The 9,239-nt window shown below is 57.9% G+C and overlaps 2 protein-coding genes across 2 annotated transcripts; one reads left to right on the forward strand and one right to left on the reverse strand.

Moving 5' to 3' along the window:
• Positions 1-20: 20 nt before the first annotated feature.
• Positions 21-2,699, reverse strand: APEX1 (apurinic/apyrimidinic endodeoxyribonuclease 1). Its single transcript, XM_041738875.1, has 5 exons — positions 2,566-2,699; positions 2,201-2,326; positions 1,837-2,024; positions 934-1,126; positions 21-797 (listed from the first exon to the last, which is right to left on the reverse strand). The coding sequence occupies exons 2-5, from the start codon at positions 2,256-2,258 to the stop codon at positions 280-282; spliced, it is 957 nt and encodes a 318-aa protein (XP_041594809.1). The 5' UTR covers positions 2,259-2,326; positions 2,566-2,699; the 3' UTR covers positions 21-279.
• A 202-nt stretch (positions 2,700-2,901) lies between these two features.
• Positions 2,902-9,239, forward strand: LOC121481488 (O-sialoglycoprotein endopeptidase). Its single transcript, XM_041738874.1, has 11 exons — positions 2,902-3,109; positions 4,950-5,069; positions 5,246-5,421; positions 7,199-7,294; positions 7,430-7,479; positions 7,598-7,676; positions 8,192-8,257; positions 8,346-8,436; positions 8,650-8,725; positions 8,825-8,923; positions 9,066-9,239. The coding sequence occupies exons 1-11, from the start codon at positions 2,995-2,997 to the stop codon at positions 9,103-9,105; spliced, it is 1,008 nt and encodes a 335-aa protein (XP_041594808.1). The 5' UTR covers positions 2,902-2,994; the 3' UTR covers positions 9,106-9,239.

Consider the following 9,239-nt stretch of genomic DNA (forward strand, 5'->3'; position numbering starts at 1 on the left):
AAATACAAAGAACGCGAGGCTGAAACTATGGCTCTTTATTTTCATGTGGACAGTTCAAAGGAAGTCATCAGTAGCTTTTGCTTAACGTAAAAACAAGGCAAAAAAATTGGGGGGGGGGGGTGTTAAAAGAAAGCATCACGAGGAGCCTGGTTGAAAGATTTGTGTTTTTAGAAGGGAAATACAGTGCAGATATGTCTAGAGAGCAGTTTTTAAAAAGTTTTAAAGCTAGCTTGGGGAGGGAGGGCTTATTTCCCAGACTTCCAGTCATTTGGGAGCATGTCACAGCGCTAGGTATAAGGTGATAGGACAGTGGTCACTGCCCAGGGCCTTGGAACGGATCTTGCTGTCACACAATGCAGGTAAGAGAGAGTGAGACAACAAGAAGTAGTCAAGGCGCCAACCGACATTTTTGGATCGAGCATTCATCATGTAGGTCCAAAAGGTATATGCGTAGGCCGTGTTGGGGTAGAGGTGCCGGAAACTATCAGCCAGCGGCACAGCCTGCAGTAATTCCCCAAAGCCTTGGCGTTCTTGGGGAGTGAAGCCGGCATTCTTCTTGTTTCCCTTGGGGTTACGCAGGTCGATTTCTTCGTGAGCCACGTTGAGGTCCCCACATAGCACGAGAGGCTTGCGGGAAGCCAAGCCCTTCAGAAACTTGCGGAAGGCTTCATCCCAGCGCTGCCGGTACTCCAAGCGCACCAGACCTCGGCCTGCGTTAGGCACATAGGCGGTCACCAGCACGAACGTGTCAAACTCGGCCACAATCACTCTGCCTTCCTGATCGTGCTCCTCCTCACCTGCACGAGGGAGGAAACAATCATCATTGAGAAGTTAGAGAAAAGGAAAAGCCAAGGAATCCCGATCAGGGGCCAGAGTGGGGTACTGGTGGTTGGTCTGGAAGAGCTCAGGGACTAGGCATCCGCAGGGTCTCACCGATGCCATAGGAGACTTTGAGCGGGCACTGGCGGGACAGCAGGCCCACACCGCTGTACCCCTCCTTGTCTGACGGAGCCGACCAGTACTGGTGGGGCAGTCCAGGTAGCTCCTGAAGTTCAGTGGGTAGTTTGTTCTCCGAACACTTTGTCTCCTGGAGGCAGAGGATATCTGGCGCCTCTTCCTTTACCCACTGTAAGCGAGATGAGTAGTAGTAAAACTGTCAGTTGAGACGTTTACTGAGAACCCAGTGCCAAGTCCTAGAGCCACCGAGTCCCTACACTTAAACAGGAAGACTAGCAAGCCCTGCACCTGGGTGCTCAGCATCTGCCCTCAGCTCAGGTGTCACGGTCCTGGGAGGGGCCCCACGTTGTCCGTCCCCTTCTACGCCCCCCCACCCCTGCTTGTACGCACTCTCAAAGGTTTTTTTAAAGTCTAGTAAGCATGATATTTAAGCAAATTCATTAACTGGCAACTAACGGAGAGAGATAAAGGGCACGGTTACAGGCAACACCGAGGAGCCTGTTTCATAGTGGATGGCCACCTAGGCTGTGTAAGCAGTACTTTTAAAATCTTAAGTGAACTAGAGGCAGAGCTCCAACCCCTGACGCCCAGCCGACGCAGCCCGGCACCGCTACGCAGTAGTTAACTGGAGAAGACGCTGGAGATGGAACGCAGCCAGCCCAGGAAATAGGTTTTGCAACCTGCCGGGAGGCGGAGCCTTGGCGCGCGACACCCGGCCCCTGGGACAGTCCCAAATCGGCGACGCCGCGCCTTTCAACGCTCCCACAACAAGTAAACTGCAGGCAGCAGGCGAGACCCGCCGCTGGGGCCGAAAGGGAGCGCAGCCGCGAGCCCCGACGGCGCAGAGCGCGGACGTCCTCCTCCGAGAGTCCAACTTACGTCGAGACCCTTCTTCTTGATCCAGGCTCGAAGCCCGTCCACGTTCCAAGAGCAGATCTTGAGGGTGGCCGACTTGCCGCTGGGCGCCGTCTTCTGATCCGGGGGGTCCTCGTACAGGGCCGGCCCCTCCCCGGCTGCCTCTTTTTCGCTTTTCTTGGCTGCAGTCTTGCTCTTTTTGGTTTCCGGCTCTTAAAGATAAAGAACAAACGAGGAACGGGCGCTGGGCGGGGCCCCGCCGAGGGGCTGGATGCCCCGACCCCGCCGGGCCCCGCCGAGACGCTGCGGGGCTGCGGCCTCTGCACCCGCTGCGCCAACCTCCGTCCGCCGAGGGGCCCGACGGCCCGCCGCCTGCACGGGCTCTTACCCGGCCCGGGCTGCTCGCCGTCCTCCGCCGCGGCTGCCTTCTTCCCCCGCTTCGGCATCACTGAGCCCCACGGCCTCCTGAGCGCGTCCCGCGCCGCCCACCGGAGCAGGGTCTGCACCGCGTGACCTGCAGGCGAAACGGCATCGTGCACCGGGTGAGCGCGAGGGCGAGGCCGGCCCCCCCGCCGGCCCGCTCCCGGCGCCCTTCCCCATCCCCCGCGCCGCAGGCCGCGGAGCCCCGAGCCGCCGAGCCCGAGCATCCCGAGCATCCCGGACCCCCGGGGCCGTCCGCGCGAGCGCTGCCTTCCGGCCGATCGAGACCTGGAGCTAGGGCCCGGGCGCCCCCGTGGCCACCCCGCGGCTGACCTGCTCGGGCCGCGGCCCGGTGCTCCTCGCCCGACACAAAGACTGGGGCGCGCTCGGCCCCCACGTGGGCGACCCGGACGGTCACGTGAGCCGGGCCGGCCGGCCTCGGGCGGGGACTGTGGGTGATTGGGCCGTCGGGGACACGTGACGCCGAGGCCCCGCCCCCGCCGAGGCCCCCGCCTTCCACCCGGGGCTGTTCACGGATGTGCCGGACGCGCGCCTCCCGCCGCCCGGGGGAAGCAGAAGGGAGCGGAGGAAGCCCGCGGGGAGGGAGGAGGTGGGGGGAAGGGGGCGGGCCGCGGCGGGAAGCGGGGCGGGGCCACACTGGGAGGAGCGGGCGCGCTCCGGGCCAGGCAGCTGGGAGGGCGGGTCCCTAGGGGGCCTCGGTTTCCGGCCGCGTGCGCCCCGGGGCTCCGCGCAGGCGCGGCCATGCCGGCGGTGCTGGGCCTGGAGGGCAGCGCCAACAAGGTCGGCGTGGGGGTGGTGCGCGACGGCGCGGTGCTGGCGAACCCGCGGCGGACCTACGTCACGCCCCCGGGCACAGGTGCGCGCGGGCCCCGCGGCCGGGCCGGGCCGGGCGGGGAGGTGGGTGCCGCTCCACGGTCGCCGCGGGAGCCACACCGGGCGGGGCGGGGGGCGGAGTGGTGGGCGGGGCGACGGGCAGAGTGATGGGCAGGGCCGGCGATGGGCAGGCAGGGCGATGGGCAGGCAGGGTGATAGGCAGGGCGATGGGCAGGAGGATGGGCAGGCGGGGGGATGGGCAGGGGGATGGGCAGGGCGGGCGATGGGCAGGGCGATGGGCAGGTGGGGTGATGGGCAGGAGGATGGGCAGGGGGATGGGCAGGGCGGGCGATGGGCAGGGCGATGGGCAGGGTGGGGGATGGGCAGGGCAGGCGATGGGCCGGGCGATGGGCAGGGTGGGCGATGGCCAGGGCGATGGGCAAGCAGAGTGATGGGCAGGGTGATGGGCAGGGCCGGCGATGGGCAGGGTGATGGGCAGGGCGATGGGCAGAGCAGGCGATGGCCAGGGTGATGGGCAGGGCCACGGGCAGGCAGCTCCCCCCCCAGGTGGCGGGGAGGGTTAGGAGCAGGGGCATTCGCGGTCATCAACATGTGGCTTGGATTAGTGATTCCTGCTCTTAAGATGCAGATGGCAACGCCTCATTGTTGGGTCTCGAGCGGACAGGAGCACTGAACATAGCACGACTTTTAACCAACATTGTTCCCAAGTTTCCATGTTGTCCTTCGCTCTCCCTTAAACTCCTGCACCTATGGGAAAAGATGAGTTTAGTGCATGTACCTGGAAAGCCTCTCTGAAGTGCCCTGGGGGCACTAGGGGTGGGGGGCTCGCTAGGAAACAGGACTTTGTTCTGCGTTCGCTCTGCTCTTCGGGGTAGTTTTGGCCCTGGGAGCACGGAGTTAGGGTAGCCAGCGTTTTATGATGCTCTGATTGTAATCTCTCTAATGTTGCGTGAAGGATGACGACGTGGTCGCGTGGGGCCTGTAGGGCCGCAGAGAAGGTCACCAAAGGGCAGGAGGTAGGTAGGCGCCACTGGAACGGAGTCCTGAAGGCGGCGTAGGAGTTGGGTTTGAAGAAGGGCCTTCCTGAGAGCTGGTCGGCCTCGCTGGGGGCTCAAGAGCGTGCATCCGAGAACCTGGAAGACAGGATGCTTGAGGGAAGTGGAAGGGACTTTTCCCATGCTTTGTAGACACTAAAAGCCACACAGCCCTCTGTTTTCCCGGTAAAATGGGTTTATTCAGGAGTAGTAGAGGATGGCAGTTTGGATCCGGGAAGCTGTGGCAAGACCATAGGCAAGTCCAGAGAACAAGCAGAAGGACTGATCTTTTACAGGGAGGACGGGGTCGTTGGGAGGGACTGTGATTATAAAAAGGTCATTGATGGGGCAATTGCCTGGCTCGGTCAGAAGTGTGTGACTCTTGATCTCGAGGTCATGAGTTGGAGTCCCGTGTTGAGTTAAATAGAGATTATTTAAATAAATAAGACTTAAAAAAAAAAACCTTATAAAGTGCATTGAGATAAACTGAGAGTATCAAGTGCAGTTGCTTTTCATTGGCTGGAAAATGTTTTCCTCTTGCTGGGGTGTGGAGTTAGAGGCTTCTTCCTGTCGGGGATGCAAGGTATTCCTCTTGCCATTGGGGTCTGCAGTTGAGAGGGAGCGGCTGGATATGAAAGCCTCCCCTCTTGGCCTCCTGACTCCATTTTAGAGACAATTTCTTTCTTTTTTTTTTTCTTGGGGGGAGGGGGGAGGCAGGGCGACAATTTCTTTTATTCAGTGTCGTAGCTACTGAAACCCCTGCGTTTGGCTTCCGCCTACCTTTGCTGTAGGAAAACCCCGTAATCTGTGGCCTATGTCTATCCCTAGGGTTCCTTCCAGGGGATACTGCTAGGCATCACCGGGCGGTTATCCTGGACCTGCTACAGGAGGCGCTCACGGAGGCTGGACTGACGTCCCAGGAGATCGACTGCATTGCCTACACCAAAGGTACAGCTGGGAGAGCAGCTGACAGCGGAAATACACACCTGGGACCTGGCTAGGTCCAGCCCGACTCTGCCCACCCACCCCCCTCGACCCCTGCCCCACCTCTCACATCCCTCATTTTCCCGGCTCTATTTTTCCCAGCGTCCTTAGGAACCTGACTCTCGTTTTTGTTCCCCTAGGCCCTGGCATGGGTGCCCCGCTGGTTTCCGTGGCTGTTGTGGCCCGTACCGTGGCCCAGCTGTGGAACAAGCCATTGCTGGGCGTCAACCACTGTATAGGCCACATTGAGATGGGTCGCCTCATCACCGGAGCCACCAGCCCGACTGTGCTATATGTCAGCGGAGGAAACACGCAGGTACTTGGAGGACTCCTTCCTGCCCCCCTCGTTTCCAGGGCACTGTGCCAGCAGCTCCCATGTCATCCCTCATCTGAACCTAAAACCTCACGTGCTGGAAAACCACAAAAAAAAGTTGGCGTCCTTGCAGATGTGGGTGAGATGGTCACCGTGTTAGATGATTCTTAGACATGTGGCGCTAAAGAGAACTTTCCAATTTCAAAAAAGAATAGGAAGGATTGAGGCCTTTAAACTAACAAAAGAAAAAAATAAAGTAACAAAAGGGTTTTTACTTTTATTATTTTGGAACTTATCTTTTCTCTGTGTCTTAGCAGTTAAAACTAAGGGGAAAAAAAAACAGCTAAGGGGCACCATGATTTGTTTCTTTATGATAATTGCATGTTTTGTCTGCGTTCTTGGGGGTAAATAAAGAAGTTGTTCTCCCAAGAGTGTGCAAACATAGGTAATTTCAAGAATGCTTTACAAGTAGCAGAAGGCTTTGTAGGTTTATAGGGGAAGGCAAAGTGGCTCGGGGTATCTTACAGAACCTTTTGTGGTGGTGATTGGAGAACGCCAGCCTTCCTTTCCTGCAGAACACCTGTTGGGGTTACTGTCAGAAAAAGTCCTCGTCCCCAGCTTACGAAAGGCTCAGAATTTCATTTTGCAAAATAGTTAGGATACTTAGGATGAAGCACCACTTCCCATGAAAATGATGTGGGAACTTTTATAGATAGAAGGCATATAGCTGGCTGGGGTCTGAAGGATGACTCACAAAATTAGGGACTTGGCTCGTGGAAAGTAGCAGGTAAGGAAGAGGAGCGGTGATGGTTTGCTCATCCTCTGACCTCTTAAGACCTGTGTGGGTGGGAAAACGAGGGAAAACGGTTGGGGAGACAGCAGACCACAGGCGCAGAGAGGCAGGGTTTGTTTCCTTCCCCTTCCGTGGCCAGCCTTTTAACAGCAGAGTGCGGTCTACCCCGGAGTGGAGGGAGACCCTTAGCACTAGAAAGGGAAAGGGACTTCTTAGGGTCCTGAGGAAGCGCCCACTGTTGGAAGCGTTCGGGTCAGTGGGCGGTAAATATTCTCTGCGGTAAAAGTCGGTCAGATGTGCAGAATGAACGTAAGCTGATGACCACGTAGAGCTGGGCGTCCCGTGAGCGTGACCCTACATGGGGTTTTCCAGTTTTTGAACTCTGCTACTCGTCTGGTTTCCAAATGGCACTGCCCAGGTAGGATGACCTAGAAGGGCTGGTTCCCTGCCCGCTGGCTCGAAAGCCCATTCCTAGTCCATGCTGTCCAGAGGTCTTTATTTTATTTTTTATTTATTTATGATAGTCACAGAGAGAGAGAGAGAGAGAGGCAGAGACATAGGCAGAGGGAGAAGCAGGCTCCATGCACCGGGAGCCCGACGTGGGATTCGATCCCGGGTCTCCAGGATCGCGCCCTGGGCCAAAGGCAGGCGCTAAACTGCTGCGCCACCCAGGGATCCCTATCCAGAGGTCTTTAAAGGACATACTAGGAACCTCCAAGCTAGAAGACGTATTCGAGATGAGAGTGGCTTCTGCCCGGGCCGAGGCTGCCTTCTGTAGGTTAGGAATCTGCTCTGGGAATCCTTAGATTCCCAGGCTTTTGAGAGGAGAGTGTGAGAAAGTCCCTCTGCAGGGTGCGGGTGAGTGTTTTTGTTCTGTCTCTTACGGGAAGCTGCCAAGGCCCGTTGATTCTCTGCTATGCTCCTCCCCGAAGCCAAATACTCCTCTTTACAGACGTGAGGTTTCACGGACACCCTCCTCACCCTTAGGTGATCGCATACTCAGAACGTCGCTACCGCATCTTTGGGGAAACCATCGACATCGCCGTGGGGAATTGTCTGGATCGTTTTGCTCGAGTGCTGAAGGTGAGCAACTGGGGCTGGGGAAACAGAAGGTGCGGGTGGGTTTCTGGGGAGCCGTGGAAGCGGAAGGAGAATGGAGGAAGTTAGCTTCTTAGGCTTCCTGGATATCTGATTCCATCCTCTTTTTCCCTCTGCTAGATTTCCAATGACCCAAGTCCAGGCTACAATATCGAGCAGATGGCAAAGCGGTAAGGGCCTTAAGGTGGGAGGAGGCTGGCTGTAGGGCTTCCAGGATTCCCCTAGGAGCGTTAAGGAGGTTGGGTGGCTTTGAAGGCTTTGAAGTCTCAAACGCTCACTCCCACGTAGAGGCAAGAAGCTGGTTGAGCTGCCCTATACCGTAAAGGGGATGGACGTCTCGTTCTCGGGGATCCTGTCTTTCATAGAGGTGAGTGTGGGGCAGGTGAGGACAGCGCTGTCCTGCTCTTTAACGAGGCGTACGTTTGGTTCACCATCGTCTCTCTTGCATAGAGTGTGGTTCTGGTCTACGCTGGATGCTGAGTAAATCCGTTTAGCGAGTATTTATTAAATGTCTTCTGTGTGCCCGGCGATGTTCTGGGCAGTAGCCTAATTCTCGTGTGCGCGTGTGTGAGACAGAGACAGAGGAGCTGGTGGGGGAGGGTAGTAATAACATAAAAAGGGTCCGGTGGTGACAAGCATCACGGAGGAAAGCGAAGCCGAGTGAGGGGCTGGGGGGGCGGTGGGGCCAGGGCAGGCTGTAACTGGAGCCCCAATGCCTGTGGCCGTCGCTCAGCGTAGTGCCAGTGAGAGGCCGGGCGTGGGGTGGACGTGCCGCTACGCTGGGTTGGGGTGAGCCGCAGCCCTCCAGGTGCCCTGAGCCTTGCTGTCTGGTCATCCCCAGACCGCAGTTCCCTGTCTCACCTGTGTTTCCTTTGCTCGTAGGATGCCGCCCAGCGCATGCTGGCCACAGGCGAGTGCACGCCTGAGGATTTGTGTTTCTCTCTGCAGGTAATGGGATGGAGCATTGGGCGTGGGGGGACTTGTATGTAGCAGAACGATGCTGAGACCCCGTCCTCACCTTCTCTGTGCCCCGCAGGAGACAGTGTTTGCCATGCTGGTCGAGATCACAGAGCGAGCCATGGCACACTGTGGCTCTCAGGAGGCCCTCATCGTGGGAGGTGTGGGCTGTATGTATCGTCCAGCCACGCTCCTCTTTCCTACTCCTGGGCGTTAGCATCCTCCTCCCTAAATCTAAGGGTCTGGGGAAATGACAAGTTTCTGCTTCCCAGCCCTTGCCCCCTGAACGCCTGCTTCATTTTTGTGAGTCACACGCCTGAGCTACAGCCGGACCTCGCAGAAAGGGCTGAAGCCGAGCCAGCCCTAACCCTCCCTCCTCGTAGGTAATTTGAGGCTACAGGAGATGATGGAGACCATGTGCCAGGAACGTGGAGCCCGGCTTTTTGCCACAGACGAGAGGTGAAGGCCCTTCCCCTGTGTTGGTTTCTTCTTTTTTTTCTCCAATACTGTGATTTTCTACCCTTAGTTCCCAAATTCCATGTCTCGTTTCCTTCCCAGATTCTGCATTGACAACGGGGCCATGATAGCCCAGGCCGGCTGGGAGATGTTTCGGGCAGGGCACAGGACCCCCCTCAGTGACTCTGGGATCACGCAGAGGTGGATACCCTCCTGGGGGGGGCAGTGGGTTATGTGGGAGGGAGGCAGAAATCAGCTGGCGGAGGGCCCAGAATCATGGGGGCAGGGGAATGGGGGGCTCTCAGGGCAAGGTGTCCAGCGAGCCTTCTGTGCTGCTTCACAGGTACCGGACAGATGAAGTGGAAGTGACCTGGAGGGACTAACAGGGAGCAGATAGCAGCCTCCGGGAGCCTGCGGGAGCCAGGCCTGCTCTCCGTCCCGGCCTGGGCACTCCTGGCCCGCATCATCTGAACCTCAAGTTGACTCCGCAATAAAATATTTCTGGTTTTGTATGTTA

The sequence above is a fragment of the Vulpes lagopus genome, chromosome 23 (genome assembly GCF_018345385.1).
Source record: "Vulpes lagopus strain Blue_001 chromosome 23, ASM1834538v1, whole genome shotgun sequence".
Classification (NCBI taxonomy): Eukaryota; Metazoa; Chordata; class Mammalia; order Carnivora; family Canidae; genus Vulpes; species Vulpes lagopus.